Source organism: Piliocolobus tephrosceles, chromosome 3 (assembly GCF_002776525.5).
Source record: "Piliocolobus tephrosceles isolate RC106 chromosome 3, ASM277652v3, whole genome shotgun sequence".
Lineage (NCBI taxonomy): Eukaryota > Metazoa > Chordata > Mammalia > Primates > Cercopithecidae > Piliocolobus > Piliocolobus tephrosceles.
The window spans coordinates 139761745-139781784 of record NC_045436.1 but is presented as its reverse complement, the minus strand read 5'-3'; the positions used below and the strand labels follow the sequence as shown (position 1 = coordinate 139781784).

Sequence of the window (20040 nt, the reverse complement as noted above, 5' to 3'; positions counted from 1 at the left end):
TTATTTATTTATTTATTTATTTATTTATTTATTTATTTATTTATTTAGAGATGGAGTCTTGCTCTGTCACCCAGGCTGGAGTGCAGTGGCACGATCTGAGCTCCTGGCAAGCTCCACCTCCCAGGTTCACGCCATTCTCCTGCCTCAGCCTCCCGAGTAGCTGGGACTACAGGTGCCCGCCACCACACCCAACTAATTTTTTATAATTTCAGTAGGGACAGAGTTTCACCGTGTTAGCCAGAATGGTCTTGATCTCCTGATCTCATGATTTGCCTGTCTCAGCCTCCCAAAGTGCTAGGATTACAGGTATGAGCCACCAAGCCCGGCCTGATTTTAGTACTTAATAGAAAAAACAAAACAACAAAAACAAAAAAACCCTCTGTTATATCCTGAATATTAAGAAAAAATACAAGTTCATAATTCATATAAACTTATCCAAATCTTAATAAATGATTTTGCTTCAAATATAGAGATAATACTTGGCAAATTCATCACAATTATGTTTTTTATGTAAAGTTCTTTAAAAAGTTCAGAAGCCATAACTTCACAAAGTAAGGTATATGTATGTATAACAAAATGAGGTTTGTATACCATTAATGCATTGTCTAGTCTCAGGAGCCCCGAAAGCAGAACACCTAAGGTATAAGTTTTCCTCAGTGCTTTCTTACATTGTCGACAGAGAGTAAATATGTCACCATGAAGGGAGTTGGGCTTACTTTTTGTTCAAGGATATAAATAGGTGCTTAGTAAGTATCTGTTGCTATTGAATGAATTGGATAAGCAGAGAAAGTCAAAGGAGGCTTTTACTGTTGCAAAATACAAGAGTATCTTTGAAAGAAATCAGGCTGGCTCCAAATATCCATGAGATAAATGAAATATGTCAGAAAACAAATAGCTAAAACTCAATATAATGGAGCAACGTCTCTAATATCAAGGCATACACATTCTAATTTTAACTTCTCTGCCTACTGTCTTATTTGCTCCGTTTTATTATTCTATTCAGAGCATGAAGGCCATAAAGACCTCAGAGGTTGAAAAATTTGACATCTGTCTTGTAGAGCATATTAATTTTTTAAAAATTCATTAAAATTAATTTAAAAATTAAAGAGTAGTATTTTATTAAAACTTGTGTGGATTACCCACTATATAAAGCTTTGGACTTAGGGGGAGTGCAGAAGATTTAATTATCTCTCATTAGGGAGAGGGTTTACAAACCTGTCGATTTAAAGTGAGAAATTTAAAGAAGGTAGAAATTTTCCTTAAGTAACTGCTATTCAATAATCCAATGATGATGCTCACCCTCAAAAAAAAAAAAAAAACCAAACAAACAAACAAACAAACAAACAACAACAACAACAACAAAAACTCAGAAAACAGCGAAGGATGAAATGAAGGTATAGAATAAGGAGGCTGGACAGCTTTCAAGCCTCATTCCAGGCAAGTCTTACCATTTTTGTTTATCTTTGACTTGCCCCCTCCAATATACACATGCATACACATACACTCAACAGAATATTTAGTACTAGCTTTACACAGAATAACTTGTAGAATACTTTTACCACCTGACAACCTCAACTTACATAAAGTATGATTTTTCAATCCTTAAAGTGATATTGTAAAGAACTCATATAAAATTTGCACATTCAAAGAGTCTGGATTTTTTATTTTATGTATATTTATCATCATTCTTTAGAAACATTTGTATATTTGTTATAGCTAAACTTGGCAGCCTTGACACTAAACACCTTCTGCTGGTTGTAAGTTAAATATCTATTCATCTATTTATATCACCTCTGTACTAGGATAAGTAGAGTCTTCTGTTGGCTCCCTTTGAAATATACACCTATTTGACTTATACTAGGAAATTTCTGTCTTTACCTCAATGCAGTATTTAATTTTCCTTATAACCTTTATTAAACAAATAATTCATTATTTTATTAGAGATTTGTCATATAGTCGCAAATTAATTTAAGTCTTTCTAAAATATCACTTCTGACCCACTTATTTCCTCTCTGTTTTTTATTACTATATAACTATTCCCTGAAATTATTTTTCTGTATTATTTGTGCTCTGAAAATCATGCAATCTTGTTTTTTTAAGTCATCTGCATAAAACATTTCTTTTCACGTTTGGCCATACCTATGCTTTTTGTTTTGGACAATAACTTGCACAGTTTTTAATAGATATTTGAGAAGATTCTTCTTATTCCTGCGATACCCTTGGAATATAAATTCAGTGCTATATTTTAATCTCATGACTTTTAAATTTTTTTTTACAGAGGAGAGATTCATATGATATATAATTAAATTATAAAATTCAATGCCATTTATGCGTTCACAATGTTCCACAACCAATATCTTCCTCTAGTTTCAAACCATTTTTTTTTATTATCCCAGAAGGATACTCTGTGTCTATTAAGTAATCACTCCACTTATTCCACTCCTATCCACTGGCAACCACTGAACCATTTCTGTCTGTATGGATTTTTCCATCTGGATATTTCATACAAAGGAATCATATAATATATGACCATTTTTGTCTGGCTTCTTTCACTAATCATAGAATTTCTAAGGTTCATCCAGATTGTAGCACATATCAGCACTTGATTCTCATTAGGGATAAATCATATCCTATTGTAAGTATATACTATATTTTGTACATTCATCTGTTAATGAAAATTTGGATTGTGTCCACCTTTTGACCATTAAGAATAATGCTGCTGTAAACATCCATGTACATGTTTCTGTGTGAACATATATTTTTATTACTCTTGGATCTATATATAGAGGTAGAATTGCAGGGTCATAAAGTAATTCTTTGTTTAACTTTGTAAAGAGCCACCAAACTTGCTCGCAGTGGATGCAACATTTTAAATTATCACCAGCAATATACAAGAATTTCTATTTTTCTACATCATTGACAATGATTACTATATATTTTTAAAATAATTATATAGCCAACCTAGTGTTTATGAAAGGTATCACACTGTGGTTTTTATTTGTAATTTCTTAATGACCAGTATTATTGTACATCATTTCATGTGCTTGTTTGCCAGTTGTATACTTCCTTTGGTGAAAAGTCTTTTCAAGTCTTTGCTCAGTTTTTAGATTTAATTGTTTATATTTTTGTTTATGAGTTAATTATACCTTCCAGATATTAAACCCTAATCAGATATAAGATTTGCAAATAGATTTTCATATTTTGTAAACTGTCTTTTCACATACTCAATAATGTTAATGTTCTTTGATACACAAAAGATTTTTTGTTAAAAGATTTTTTTATCAAAAAATGTTTTTTGATAAAAAACATTTATTTATTTATTGCTGTTTGTGCTTTTGATGTTAAATCTAAGAATTCTTTCATTGCTAAATACAAGGTCATGAAGATTTATCCTTATCTTTTTTCCTAATAGTTTTATATTTTAGGTGTTATGTTGAGATGTCATATATTTCTGATCTATTTGAGTTAATTGTTGTTTCTTAAGTGAGGTAGGAGGTCCAACTTCATTCTTTTGAATGTGGCAGTTATCCAGCTATAACAGTACCATTTGATAAAGAGATTATTCTGTCCCTATTGAATAATTTTAACAACCCTATTGAAAGTCAATTGGTAGGTAGTGTGATTCCTCCAGCTTTGTTCTTCTTGTTTAGGATTTACCTGGCTATTCAGGCTTTTCTTTGGTTCGACATGAATTTAAGTTTTATTCCCAGCTATCCATGCTCATGGATAGGAAGAATCAATATGGGTAAAATAGCTGTATTAGTCCATTTTCACACTGTTGATAAAGATATATCTAAGACTGGGCAATCTACAAAATAAAGAGGTTTAATGGACTTACAGTTCCACATGTTTCGAAAGGCCTCACCATCACGGTGGAAGGCATGGAGGAGCAAGTCACATCTTACATGGATAACAGTAGGCAAAGAGGGAACTTATGCAGGGAAACACCTCCTTATAAAACTGTCAGATCTCATGAGACTTATTCACTGTCATGAGAACAGCACGAGAAAGATCCACCCCCATAATTCAATCACCTCACACTGATTTCCTCTCATGGCACATGGGAATTGTGGGAGTTACAATTCAAGATGAAATTTGAAAGGGGACACAGCCAAACCATATCAATGGCCATACTACCCAAAGCAATCTTGGGCAATTTTCAATGGGAATATGTCCCTGAGTTGGCTCTCAGCTTGACTGTTGTTGGTGTATAGAAATGTTAGTGATTTTTGCACATTAATTTTGTATCCTGAGAATTTGCTGAAGTTGTTTATTAGCTTAAGGAGCTTTTGAGCTGAGGCTATGAAGTTTTTCAGATATAGGATGATGTCAACTGCAAACAGGCTTCATACTTACAATGACTTGATCTTTGACAAACCTGACAAAAACAAGCACTGGGAAAAGAATCCCCCCATTAAATAAATTGTGCTAGGGTAAAGGCTAGCCATATGCAGAGGATTGAAACTGTATCCCTTTCTTATACTACACACAAAAATGAACTCAAGATGGATCAAAGACTTAAATTGAAAACCCAAAACTATAAAATGCCTGGAAGACAATCTAGGCAATACCATTCTGGACATAAGAACAGGCAAAGAGTTCATGATGAAGACAATAAAAGCAATTTCAACAAAAGTAAAAATTGACAAATGGAATCCAGTTAAGCTAAAGAGCATCTTCACAGTAAAGAAAACTATCAATGGAGTGAAAAGAAAACTTACAGAAGGGGAGAAAATTTTTGCAAACTGTGCATCTGAAAAAGGTCTAACATCTAACATCTATAAGGAACTTAAACAAATTTACAAGGAAAAAAACAATGAAAGTGGACAAAAAACATGAACAGACAACTTTTTGAAAGAAGGCAAACATGTAGCCAACAATCATATGAAAAAAACTCAACATCATTGATGATTAGAGAAATGAAAATCAAAATCACAATGAGATACCATCTGATACCAGTCAAAATGGCTTCTATTAAAAAGAAAAAAAAATAACAGATGCAGGCAGGATATGGAGAAAAAGGAAAGCTTATGCACTGTTGGTGTGAGTGTAAAGTAGTTCAACCATTGTGGAAGACAGTGTGGTGATTCCTTAGAGTCCTAAAAACAGAAATACCATTTGACCTAGCAAGCTCATTACTGGGTATATACCCAAAGGAATATAAATTATTCTATTGTAAAGACACATGCCTGTATATGCTCATTGCAGCACTAGTAATAATAACAAAGACATAGAATCAACTTAAACGCCCACCAATGGTAGACTAAAAAAATGTGGTAAATATACACCATGGAATACTACACAACTATAAAAAAAGAATGAGATCATGTCCTCTGCAGGAACATGGGTGGATAAGGAGGTCATTATTCTTAGCAAATTAATGCAAGAATAGAAAACCAAACACTGCATGGTCTCACTTACAAGTGGGAGCTAAATGATGTCGTCACATGGACACATAGGGAGGAATAACACACACTGGGGCCTTTCCAAGGGTAGAGGGTGGAAGGAGGGAGAGGAACAAGAAAAAATAACTAATAGGTACTAGGCTTAATGCCTGGGTAATGAAATAATCTGCACAACAAACCCCCATGACACAAGTGTACCTATATAACACATCTGCACTATCTCCCTGAACTTAAATTAAAGTTACATTAAAAACTGAGAAAGTCAATTGTCCGTATGTTTGGGTTTGTTTCTGGGCTCTCAATTCTATTCTATTGATCTATGTGTCTGTTCTTACGCCAGCACCAGGCTGTTTTGATTACTGCAGCTTTGTAGTAGGTTGCCAAATTGGAAAATGTGAGTATACCAGTTTTATTTCAAATCTTCAATATTGTTTTGCTTTTTTCAGGCTCCTTTTGATTCCATATAAACTTGAGAACTAGTTTTTGAATTTCTGAAAAAAAAAAAAAGCCACTGAATTTTCTACAAGTATTGAATGGAATATGTAGATCTTTTTTGAGATTATTGCTATTTTAACAGTATTAAATCTTCCAATCCCTGAACATAGAATGTCTTTCTATTTAATTACATCGTTTACATTTTCTTTTAGCAATGATTTGTAGTTTTCAGTGGACAAGTCTTTCATCTTTTTGGTCAAATTTAGTTTTAGGAATTTTATTCTTTGAGATATTATTATAAATGATATTTTCTTAATCTTCTTTTGAATTTTTCACTTCTGATGTAAAGAATCAAACTGATTATTGTGCATTGATCTCGCATTCTACAACATTGTTAAAATTGTTTTTAAGCAAAAAAGTAATTTTTACTTTGGTTTCTTTTGGCATATATATAATACAGGAATACAATTTCAAGGAATAATTACGTAGTAATGAAAAACATAAGAAAATTAATGGGAGGTAAGTGACATTTCAGAAATGTCACTTCTCTAAATTAACTTGTGACTATGTGACAAATTCCTCATAAAATAGGAGTTTTGTGTTTTTTTGGCATTTGTTATCCCCTTTGAAATATTACATTAATGGGGTATAGTATATTGATTGCCTTTCTTTTGTTGACCCATCCTTGTTTATCTAAGTTCCACAGCTCTTGGTGTATAATCTTTTCATGTGTGGTTGGATTTACATTGCTTGTGTTTTGTTAAGGATTTTTGCATCTCTATTCATAACAGATATAAACATATAGTTTTCTTGAGGTATCTTTGTCTGACTTTGGTATGATGGTAATTCTGACCACACAGAATGTGTTGGGAAGTGTTATTTAATCTTCAATTATTTAGAGGAGTTTGGAGACGATTGGTGTTAATTCTTCTAAAAGTATTTGGTAAAATTAAACAAATATTAGCCCTCTCGTGCTAGACTTGTTGTTGTTGGAAAGTTTTTGCTTACTTATGAAAATTATTCACTTATAATAGGTCTGTTGAGTTTTCCTATTTTTTTTTTTTTTTTTTTTTTTTGGTCAGGATTTTTAATTTGTATTTTTCTAGGAATGTGTCTATTATTGGGAATGTATTTTACTAGGAATGTGTCCAGGTTATTGTAATGGCTGAAACTGAGTTTCAACTTGACTGGATTGAAGGACGCACAGTATTGATCCTGGGTGTGTCTGCGAGGGTGCTGCCAAAGGAGACTAACATTTGAGGCAGTGGGCTGGGAAAGGCAGACCCACCGTTAATCTAGGTAGGCAACATCTAATCAGTTGCCAGCATGGCCATATTAAAAAGTAGGCAGAAAAACGTGAAAAGGTTACCCTGGTTTAGCCTCCTAGCCTAAATATTTCACCCATGCTGAATGCTGTCTGCCCTCAAACTTCGCACTCCAAGTTCTTCAGCTTTGGGTCTCAGACTGTCTTCATTGCTCCTCAGCTTGCAGACAGCCTATTGTGTGACCTTGTGATCATGTGAGTTAATACTATTAATGAATATATATATATATATGTGTGTGTGTGTGTGTGTGTGTGTGTGTGTGTGTATATTCATACATATGTGTATATATATAGCTCCTATTAGTTCTGTCTCTCTAGAGAACTCTGACTAATACAGACTTTTGTGCCAGAAGTGTTTATAGAGGAATGAAATATTAAGGATGGAGTTCTTTCAATGGTTTTGGGATTTCTGAAGTTTACTGTTTAATATAATATAATTAGATGCCAAAATGCTAAGAACTGTACTTCTAATAGTATGGAGAACACCGATGATCCTTGGTATGAACTGTTTAGAGAGTTATGCCAAATAAATGCATTTGACACTCCTGATTCATGGCTAGAGAGAGGAAAGGAGTTCAGGGACTCTGTACGTAATACCTTTGACTGAATGTGGAGAACCAAGAAACATAAAGAAGTTGGTTGTTTGCTCCTAAGTTCACTGGAAAAAGTGATGAAAAACAAATGATGAACTCAGGGATTCTAACTCTGGGCTTCAGAAGCAGATACTGAGCCTCAAATCCACTAAGGTTGCCCTGAGTGAGAGTCTTATCTGCTGTAGACAAAGAGCTGAAATAGTGAAAAATCAGATACAAGCTCTTATGCAAGTGACTGACCTGCAATGAGAGGTACATGTACAGCCTCACCAGGTTTCTGCTGTTAGTGAGGGCATTGATCAGAAAAGAATGGGACACTGTAACTTGGAATGGAGATGTGTGGGAGGACGCTGATAAAGCTGAGAACACTGAGCTTGTAAACTCTGATGAATGGGATAATGGTGGAAGAAACATAGAGTTGGATCAGGCTGAATTTGTTGATTTGGGCACACTAAGTAAAGATTCTACATTTAATGTTGCAGCTCAGGGAGTTAAAAAAGGTTCTAAAAGTTTATTTGATTGTTTAGCTGAAATATGAGTTAAAAGATGGCCCACTGTGAGTGAGCTGGAAATGCCTGATCTCCCTTGGTTTAATGCAGAGGAAGGGATCCAAAGGCTTAGGGAGATTGGGATGGTGGAGTAGATTACTCACTTTAGACCTACTCATCCCAGCTGGGAGGGCCTAGAAGATATACCCTCAGTGCTTTGCAAAATAGATTTGTGAGGGCAGCACCTCCATCTTTGAAGAGCCCTGTAACTGCTCCTCTCTCTATGTCAGATCTAACAGTGACAATTGTAGTCACACAACTACAAAATTTAAATATAATGGGAATAATTGGATCCCATGTTGGCAGGGGCCAAGTGGTGGCACTCAACCCTCAAAGGAAAGGTGAGTGGAGCTACCGTAATTGACAGCAGAGGCACAACAGCAATCAGAATAGTCTGAATCGTATAGAGCTCTGGCATTGGCTAATTAATCACGATGTTTCTACAAGTGAAATTTACAGAAAGCCTACTGCATTCCGATCTAGCTTATATTCCTATTTAGTTTATATAAGCAGAAAACTTTCAAGTTGAATGGACAGAAGACTAATTTCGGAATTATAAAAACAGAATCATGGCCCCTAAATCAGTTTCCAGACTTGAGCCAGTTTCCAGAGCCAGAACCCCTTGAATGAAGGGGGGTCCCTTTGAGAAAGGACCCCACCACACTACCAACAATTCATGCCATTAATGTTTCTCCCATCCTTCCCCAAGGAGACCTCTGACCTTTTACCAGGGAGCTGTGCATTGGAGAAAGTCAAATAATCAGACATTTCAGGGACTACTGGACACTGGCTCTGAGCTGACGTTGATTCCAGTGGATCCAAAACATCACGTGGTCCTCCAGTTAAAGTAATGGCTTATGGAGGTCAGGGACTTAATGGAGTTTTAACTGAGGTCTGACATACAGTGGGTCCAGTCGGGCCCTGGACTCATCCTGTGGTCATTTTCCCACTGCCAGAATGTATAATTGGCACAGACATACTTTGCAGCTGGCAGAACCCACACATTGGCTCCCTTACTGGTAGTGTGAACACTATTATGGTGGAAAAGGCCTAATGTAAGCCATTAGAGCTGCCTTTACCTAGAAAAATAGTAAATCAAAAACAATATTGCATCCCTGGAGGAACTGCAGAGATTAGTGCCACCATCAAGGACTTGAAAAAAGCAGGGGTGGTGACTCTCACCACATCCCCATTCAATTATTCTATCTGACCTGTGCAAAAGACAGATGGATCTTGGAGAATGACAGTGGATTATTATAAGCTTAACAAAGTGATGATTCCAATTGCAGCTGCTGTACCAGATACGGTTTCATTGCTTGAACAAATTAACACATTTCATAGTACCTAGTATGCAGCCATTGACTCAGCAAATGCCTTTTTCTCCCTTCCTGTCCATAAGGCCCTCCCGAAGCAATTTGCCTTCAGCTGGCAAGGCCAGCAACACTCCTTTACTTTCCTACATTGGGTATATCAACTCTCTGGCTATGTGTCATAATCTTATTCAGGGAGAAACTAGTCACTTTGGCTTCCACAAGATATCACACTGGTCCATTACATTGATTACACTATGCTAATTGCAACCAGCAAGCAAGAAGTAACAAACACACTGAACTTATTGGTGAGACGCATGTGTGCCAGAAGATGAAAACTAAATCTGACTAAAATTCAGGGCACTTCTACCTCAGTAAAATTTCTAGGAGTCCAGTATTTCGAGATATTCCTTCTAAGGTGAAGGAAAAGTTGCTGCATTTGGCCCCTCCTACAACCAAGAAAGAGGCACAATTCTCAGTGGATCGATTTAGATTTTGGAGACAACACATTCCTCATTTTGGTGTGTCACTCCATCCCATTTATTGAGTGACCTGAAAGGCTGCCAGTTTTGAGAGATTTCCAGAACAGAAGAAGTCTCTGCAACAGGTCCACGCTGCTGTGTAAGCTGCTCTGCCACTTGGGCCATGTGACCTAGTAGATCCAATGATGCTTGAGGTATCAGAGGCAGATAGGGATGCTGCTTGGAGTCCTTGGCAGGCCCCCATAGGTGAATCACAAGGGAGGCCTCTAAGATTTTGGAGCAAAGTCCCTGTCATCTTCTGCAGATAACTACTCTTTTTTTGAGAGGCAGCTCTTGGCCCATTACTGGGCTTTGGTAGAACATGAACATTTGACTATGGGTCATAAATTCAGCTTGCAAACCGAACTGCCTATAACGAACTAGGTGCTTTCTGACCCATCTAGCCATAAAGTGGGTCGTACACAGCAGCCCTCCATCATCAAATGGAAGTGATATGTATGTGATCAGGCTCAAGCTGGTCCTGAAGGCACCAGTAAATTACATGAAGAAGTGGCTCAAATGCCCATGGTCTTCACTCCTGCCACCCTGACTTCTCTCTCCCAGCCTGCACCAGTGGCCTCATGGGGAGTTCCCTATGATCAGTTGACAAAGGAAGAGAAGACTTAACCTGGTTCACAGATGGTTCTGCATGATATGCAGGCACCACCCAAAAGTGGACAGCTACAGCACTACAGCTCCTTTCTGGGACATCCCTGAAGGACAGCAGTGAAGGGAAATCTTTCCAGTGGGCAGCTTTGAACTGTGCATCTGGTTGTTCACTTTGCATTGAAGGAGAACTGGCCAGATGTGCGATTATATACTGATTCATGGGCTGTAGCTAATGGTTTGGAAGGATGGTCCAGGACTTGAAAGAAGCATGATTGGAAAATTGGTGACAAAGAAATTTGAGGAAGAGGTATGTAGATGGACCCCTTTGAGTGGTTAAAAACTGTGAAGATATTTTTATCCCATGTGAGTGCTCACCAACGAGTGACCTCAGGAGAAGAAGATTTTAATAATGAAGTGGATATGATGATCTGGTCTATGGACATCACCCAGCTTCTTTCCTCAGCCACGCCTGTCATTACCCAATGGGCCTATGGACAATGTGGCCATGGCAGCAGGGATGGAGCTTATGCATGGGCTCAGCAACATGGACTTTCACTCACCAAGGCTGACCCAGCTATAGTCACTGCTGAGTCCCCAATTTGCCAGCAGCAGACACCAACACTGAGCCCTCAATGTGGCACCATTCCTCGGGGTGATCAGCCCAACTACCTGGTGACAGTTTGATTATAATGGACCTCTTCTATCACGGAAAAGGCAGAGGTTTGTTCTCACTTGAAGGGACACTTATGCCTGCTATGGGTTTGCCTATCCTGCACGCAATGCTTCTGCCAAGACTATCATCTGTGGACTCATGGAATGCCTTATCCATTATTATGGTATTCCACACAGCATTGTCTGTGACTAAAACACTCACTTTATGGCTAAATAAGTGAGGCAGTGGGCTCATGCTCATGGAATTCATTGGTTATACTATGTTCCCCATCATCCTGAAGCAGCTGGATTGATAGAACGGTGACATGACCTTTTGAAATCACAATTACAAAACCAACTAGGTGATAATACTTTGCAGGGCTGAGGCACAGTTCTCCAGAAGACCGTGTATGCTCTGAATGAGCATCTCATATACGATACTGTTTTTCCCATGGCCAGGATTCCTGGGTCCAGGAATCAAGGGGTAGAAGTAGAAGTGGCACTACTCACCATCACTCCTAGTGATCCACTAGCAAAATTTTTGCTTCTTGTTCCTACGACATTACATTCTGCTGTCTTAGAGATCTTAGTTCCAGAGGGAGGAATGCTGGCACCAGAGGACACATCAATGATTCCTTTAAACTAGAAGTTAAGATTGCCACCTAGACACTTTGGGTTCCTGCTATCTTTAAGTCAACAGACTAAGAAGGGACTCATGTTATTGACTGGGATCTATCAAAATGAAATCAGTCTACTACTCCATAACAGAGGTAAGGAAGAGCATGCAATACAGCAGATCCATTAGGGCATCTCTTAGTATTACCATGTCCTGTGATTAAGGTTAATGGGAAACTATAACAACCCAATCCAGGCAGGACTACAAATGGCCCAGATACTTCAGGAATGAAGGTTTGGGTTACTCCACCAGAAAAAAATAAATAAATAAATAAAGCACCTGCTGAGGTGCTTGCTGAAGGCAAAGGAAATACAGAATGGATGGTAGAAGAAGGTAGTCATCAATACCAACTATAACCACTTGACCAGTTGCAGATAAAAGGTATTTATTGTCATGACTATTTCATCTTTCTTTTGTTAAAAATGTTTGTGCATGTATACACCTGTACAAAGAAAATGCCTTCATTTTGTTGTCATTTTCCTTTATCATGTGACACAAGATTTACTGACTTCATATTGTTAACTTGATGTATTTGCATTTGGGTTGGGGATTGGTGTATTTCCAGTTGTACAAAAGACAGTTGTATTAACTTAGGTGTAATTATGACCTTATTATTGTCGTTATTTGAAGATTATGTATGATCTCAGGAGATGTGTATGGGATCAAGTTGACAAGGGGTGGACTTGTGATGGTTAATACTGACTGTCGACTTGATTGGATTGAAGGATGCAAAGTATTGATCCTGGGAATATCTGTGAGGGTGTTGTCAAAGGAGATTAACATTTGATTCAGTGGACTGGGAGAGGCAGACCCACCCTTAATATGGGTAGAAACCATCTAGTCAGCTGCCAGTGCAGCCAGAATATAAAGCAGGAAAAAAAAAAAAAAGAAAAAGAAAAAACGTGAAAACATTAGACTGGCTTAGCCTCCTAGCTTACATCTTTCTCCTGTGCTGGATGCTTCCTGTCCTCAAACATCAGCCTCCAAGTTCTTCAGCTTTGGGGCTCAGACTGGCTCTCCTTGTTCTTCAGCTTGCAGTTGGTCTATTGTGGGACCTTGTGTTCATGTGAATTAATACTACTTAATAAACTGATATATGTATATGTGTGTGTATATATACACATGTGTGTGTATATATGTACATGTGTATATGTGTATATATACACATATATACATGTGTATATATGTACATGTGTGCATATATGTATATACATATGTACATATATACACATGTATATACACATATATACACACGTGCATATATACATATATGCACATATGTACATATATACATATATATATCTCAGTTCTGTCCCTCTAGGGAACCCTGACTAATACAATTATCTAACGTGTTGGTGTGATATCATTATTTATAATCCCTAGTAATACCCTACTTTCTGATTTTAGTTTTTGATTTTTCTCTCTTTGTCTGAGGCAATCTAACTTAAGATTTGTCAATTCTGCAGATATTTTCTAAGAACCAACTTTTGGTCTTGTAGATGCCATTTTTTTAAATTCTAGATTTCATTTACCACTGATCTAATCTTTATTATTTCTTTTCTTCTACTGTCTTTGGGTTTAGTTTGTCCTTATGTTTTTATCCCCTTCGAGTGTAAAGTTATTTATTTGAGATCTTCCATATTTTTTAATGTAAGCATTTATAGCCACAAATTTTCCTTTGAGCATTGACTTCACGGCATCTCATAAGTTTTGGTATGCTGTGTTTTCATTTTAATTTACCTCAAAGTGTTTTATAATTTCCCATGTGATTTATTATTTAATCCATTGGTTGTTTAAGAGTGTGTTGCTTGATTTCCACATACTGGTAAAATTTCCAGTTTTCATTCTACAGTTGCTTCCGGCTTTACTCCAATGTGTTGAGAGAAGAGGCTTCGTATTATTTCAACCTTTTAACATTTATTGAGAATTCCTTATAGCCTAATGTAAGTCCTATTCTAAAATATGTTTCATGTTCATTTGAGAAGAATGTGTAATTGCTGTGTTTGCGTTGTAACTATTTTTCCTTCACTGTCTCTTCTGTTTTCTTGTTTCTCAATTTTATTATTCTAAGATTATCTCTTTGTAATTGTGCTCATCATTTTATTAATGTTCTTTGCTTACATTTCCTATGTGTTCTTTTAAAACTCTTAACATGTGTTTTTCTTACAGAGACAATCTTTATAGTTCTGAATATGCATGAGTGTATGTTGGCTTTGTTTTGTTTTATTGTACTCACAGTAGTGGAAACACATATGATGATGCTTAGAATTGAACTTGTTCTAATTTTTTGATATTGTTCATTTGGAGAGTTTAATTTGGAGAGATTATCCATTGCTATAGAACACTTTATTGTCCCTCCACCAATTTATCTGTCATTTATTTATCATATATTTTATAGCACTTAAAATGTCCTAAGCTCTATGTTAATAACTGTGTGTAGAAACTCTCTGTCTGGAGAATGAGAAATGCGTGTAAAGAGAATTACCATAATTAAATTGAATTTGTGCCATGATATAGGCATTTATAAAACACCAAAAGAGAACAAGGAAAGGGGAGCTTTTCTAGAAATGTTTAGGGCACTAACAAGTGAAGATATTAGTGTATTAATATATTGTATGTACCACACATTGAAAATTGTGTATCAACTAAAATTGTAGACTATAATTATCTTGGAATTTTCTATAAAATTCTAGTATAATGCCTAGGTTTAATTGCCAAATATAGTGAGGGCATATTATTTCTTAAATATGCCCTCATATTTAAATACAGTTTTTAAAAGATCATACATTATACATATATATGATTAGAATCATATATCTTAATTATTAATATTAAAGTTATATTCTACGTAATTCAATTACAGGTCACGAAAATATCACCTTCTTGTTCACTGAGCAAAAAATTGAACAAAGCATTTATTTGGAAAATAACCAACTTATGTAGCACCATGTGAAATGCTTCAAATATTCTATAATAAAATGGAATAGATTATAAGCATGTGTAATATTAGTACAAAGGAAACATGAGTGACATTGTAATAACAAACAAATGTTTGTAACCCTAAGTTAAATTTGATTTGGCAGACATATCCTGATTTAAATTTTTTATTCCTGAAATGTAAAAGAAATTCATGTAGATGCATTCACTTTTTAAAAATTGCTCTTTTTACTATCCTCTTCATTCACTCCTCTTCTTACTCCTTTATTTCTGATGCATGTTGTGTTTGTGTAGTTCTTTCTAAAATTTTTGCCTCAAATCTAGTCTGTAAAACGGTTTTGTTATTAATCTTACACAACTAGGTTGCAGTTTTAACTCAATATAATACCTTGAGGTTATTTACCATTTGAATCATATTTCTAGTTAGTGACATAGTCTCTAAGCAAACTTATTCCTCCAATAATGTAATAATACAAAACATTTTTCTAAGATTGAAAAAAAATATGTGTTTGTTAAACAGTCAGACAAAAATCTGGAAAGGCGAAAGTACCAACAAAGTCTGCTTTGCGTTGCTTATTACATGTTGGAGAATTGGGTGTCTTTTTCATTTTTTTTTATTTTTTGGTCAACCCAACCACATTACAAGTATTTTCTTTAGGTAACTGTTCATCTGAAATTCTTCCCTCTTCTATACAAATGTTCAATTTTCTTACTCTTTCTTGATCTCTCCCATTTAAAGGAGAGTCATGACAGCAGCAGATGTAGTTTAAGGAACTTAAGCCTTGGAGTAAAGCTCTGCTTTAAGGTCTTAGACAAGATACCTAAAATTTTAGAGTCTCATTTCTTTCCTCCTAAGAAAAGAGATATTATAATCTACCTCGTTGGAAAAAAATAAGTAAGGAAGTATGCAACATGCATAGCATGTGGCTTCTTATAAAGTAATTCCCCATGTTGCTCAAATTTTCATGTTAATAATTATGTATCAATAATAATAATGATGACAATGACTCACATGTCTGTATAGTTGTCTTAATCTCTTTCTTCTTCCAAATTGATTATATGCTCAGCTTTTTTCCTTTCTTTTTTCTTGTTTCAATTTCAATCCTATTTCAGTCCAAAGCAACTTCACTAATTTAATTCCTGAAGATCAGTAACCTTCTACTAGTCAAATGGATTCAATGCATTTTAGACTTATCGATGCACATTTGATATCATATATTCAGTATGAATCTGTGTGTGTGTGTGTGTGTGTGTGTGTGTGTGCACGCACGTGCGCACGCATTTTGAGATGTTGAAATTAACATCTTTTCCTTTTAGAAAATTGTCATCCTCTGGTTTCCTTCCTTATTTTCTGGTCATTCCAATTAGATGGTTTTTATTCTGCAATTTTAGGATTTTTTGAAGATTCCATCCTCTGATCTCACATTCACCCACCTAATTTTTCTTGGAGATAAGTTCTAGACTTACAAGTTCTATCATCTTGTCACTAATGATTGTCATATTTATCAATAGTTTCTACTATTCATCTGTGTTCCAGATACTTACTTCTATTGTCTACTGAACAGCAAATTGATAGTATAAGGAACATCAAAATACACATAACTCAAACTACAATCAGTTTTCCTATTTGCCCTCTCTCTTCATGTTTTCTTTTATTAATAGCAACATTATGCACTTAAATTATCCAAGAAAAATTCTAGGTTAGCCCAAATTATTCTTTTTGCTATGATTGTTATATATCTTCACCGAATCCATTGGTTCTGTCTCTCAAACATCTTCTGATTCTTTTATTTCTTCCTTTTTTCTACTGTCTTCCTTTAAAATAACCTAGTAATTTCTCACATGAACTATTTTAGTAGCCTCTTAACTTTTCCCCTACCACTTGTAATTTCTATCTTTCAAGTCATCCTCTGCAAAGATGTCATAGCTTTCTAAAGCACAAATAGGATCAGATTAATAATAAGAATAATAGATTAATTTACTTAAGCAAGATAAATTAGAACTGGAGATCTACTATATAGCGTGTGGCTACAGCTAACAACAATGTATTGTCTTCTTAAGATTTGCGATGAGAGTACCTCTTATGTTAAGTATCCTTACCCTTCCTCCCTCCACACAACTCAATAATAATAAAGGAGGTGGGAAAAATTTGGGGAGGTAATGAATGCTTCTATACCTTTGGTGGTGGTGACAGTTTCACAGATGTATTCTATTCCCCAAATTGAAAGAGGTGTATGCATTAAATATGTACAGATTTCTACATGTCAATCAACCTCAACAAAGTGATTTTGAAAAAGAATAGCTAACAATTATATACCATTTATTAAATGCTAGGCATTGTTCTGACAGCTTTAGACATGTTATGGTCCAAAACACCATAGTGACTTGGTATAACCTGTTAAGATAAAAGTACATTTTATTATGATGACCTATAAGTCCCTTCTCATCTAAGCCTCAAACTATTTTCTATCTATATCTCCACTGCCACTGAAACAGCTCCCTTTCAATGAACATACCATTGTCTTTCATCCCTTAATGTCACTGCACAATCTATTCTTTTGAGCTAGGATTCTTGCCCCATCTCATTGGCGTGGGAAACTCCTACTCATCTTCCAAGTCTCAGTTCAAATGGTAACTCAGCCACTTACTCAGCTCTAGGAAGGATCCATGTTGCTGTTTTCTATGATAACTTGTCTATGCCTCTTTTACAAGACCTTTACCTTATTACCCTTCTTGGTTATACGGTGCCATCCACTACACCAAGTAATTGAATTCACTGACTATATTTTATCATATTTGCATCTCTAGGGCCTGGTACAGTATCTAACAAAATAAGTCCTCAATAAAACTTTCCTAAATCAAAGAGTAGACCAAGCACACAAAGGTAATCTACTTTGCTACAAAACGTACTTGGCCCAATTTATATATCTATATATCCAAAAAACAGTAACCAAATTCCTCTGCATGATTTCAATCAAGAAAATGAACTTTGTTATTAAATAAACTCATGGAATCTTTTTTGTTTTTTTTTTTTTGAGACATAGTTTTGCTCTGTCACTCAGGCTGGAGTGCAACCACATGATCACAGATCACTATAGCCTCAATCTCCCACGTTCAAGCGATCCTCCTGTCTCAGCCTCCCAAGTAGCTGCAACTATAGGTGTGCCACCAAGCTTGGCTAACTTTTTCTTTTAGAGAGACAAGGTCTTGCCATATTGCCCAGAATGGTCTCCAACTCCTGGGCTCAAGGGATCCTCCCATCTTGGCCTCCAACCTGCTAGGACTACAGGCATGAGGCATTGCACCAGCTTCTCTCTGTCTCATATAAAGTACTAATATATTTAGTCATCTCAAAACAAAACCAAAATAAACATATAAAGTCTAGCTATATGGAATTCCATACGTTAAATTTAAAAATTCCCCTCCCTAGTTTTATTCAAGAAAATCAACACTCTACAAAAGTGAATGAGGTCTCCCTTCTTCCCTCCCTTTCTACCTCTGTTTCTAACTTAAAGTTGTAAGATCATCACTCCTCATCTAAAAACAACAGAAAAATATAGAAAGCCTAGATATATGGTAGTGAGACTGTAAATCAAAACCTCTAAGAAAATTCTCCTTATATAAATATAGTAAGGACAAATGTTGAACAACAGTATGATTTAACAGAAAGAAGTCTAAGTGTGTTTTCAGAATATCTGAGTACTCTTTTTTTCTTATATCCCTTATTAACAGCATAGCACTATGTTACCACTCTGAGCCTACTTCCTCAGCTACAAAGCAAAAACAATACTCCCCACCCCACATACTAGAAAGAATTAGTTTGAGGATCAAGAGAGAGAGTGTTTTTGAAAGTGTGCTATGAAACATAATGTGCTGTACTGGAAAGTGTATATTCACTCACCAAACACAGTTCTTGCAGGCACAGATTCTCTGTTAAGCCAGAATGAAACTTGGGAGAGAATGACAGTCATGATGCAAGGCAGGTATGTCTGAATCACAAAATACCCAATTTTTCTTTTCAAGTGGAAATGAGCTGTCATTACAGTGTATTCACCTGGAAGAAAATTTTAAGAAGCTCAAGGAGTAATAGACAATAGTTTGAACATTTAAGAAATAGAAGGGATCAGAGGTAGAAAAAAAAACTGATATTTAAAAAAATATATATATCACATATATGTCAGGAAATTTATATCACCTTTAAAAGCCTCCTTAGCATAGCATGAGTGTTTAAAAGAAAATTTTAGCATCAAGAAACCTGCAGTGCACATCCCATGATATGGTATAGATTAAGTACCTCTTATGTTAAATACGTGGAACTAGAAGTGTTTCAGGGTTTGGAGTTTTCAGAGTTTGGAAAATTTACTTTATTACAAATTGAGCATCCTTAATCAAAATATATAAAATATAATATGCTCTAATGAGTATTTCCTTTGAGTATCATGTCAGCACTAAAAAGGTTTTTTTTTTTTTTTTTTTTTTTTTGGAGCATTTTGGATTTTAGATTTTCAAATTAGAGATGTTCAATTTGTATTTGTTTTCCTCTCTAAGTCATGCTTATTGACCAAAGGAATTCATAATTCATAAATGCTCTCTGCCAATGGCTTATTTCACTTGGTTAGGCCCCTCATTCCCGCTGGTATAAACCTCAAGTCTCTGTTTTGATTGTTCTAACTCAGTGCTCTCTGGCTCCAAAAGTATTGATCTCTGGCTGCATCTCCAAGACTGATATTCTGGCCCTCATTTTCTCACTTTTAACCCTATCACCAATTCTGAATTTTTCACTGTTATATGTCTGTGCTAATTTGCTTCAGTCACTTCTATCTAATCCTCATATCTACCTTCCTTTCTGCTCCCTGTGTTTTAATTATTGCCAAATGTCAATAATTAGTCCACACAGCTGTTTTTTTGTCTTTTTATTTATTTATTAATATTTTTAAATGAAGGTGGCCCTCAGAGAGGGAATGAACTTTCTACATGGGCCTGTAGTAATTATCAATATCAAAAGTTTAATAATCTTAAATTATCTAGAAT

At 35.6% G+C, this 20040-nt stretch overlaps 1 protein-coding gene across 5 annotated transcripts in view; it reads right to left on the bottom strand.

Annotated features, from left to right (window-relative positions):
• The window catches only part of GABRA2 (gamma-aminobutyric acid type A receptor subunit alpha2), a 148202-nt gene that overhangs the window by 29584 nt on the left and 98578 nt on the right, over positions 1–20040 (bottom strand). For all 5 annotated transcript variants that reach the window (XM_023224485.1, XM_023224483.1, XM_023224484.1 and 2 more), the window contains one exon: positions 18911–19063. In XM_023224485.1, coding sequence (XP_023080253.1) covers positions 18911–19063 — 153 coding nt within the window. The remainder of the gene's footprint in view (positions 1–18910; positions 19064–20040) is intronic.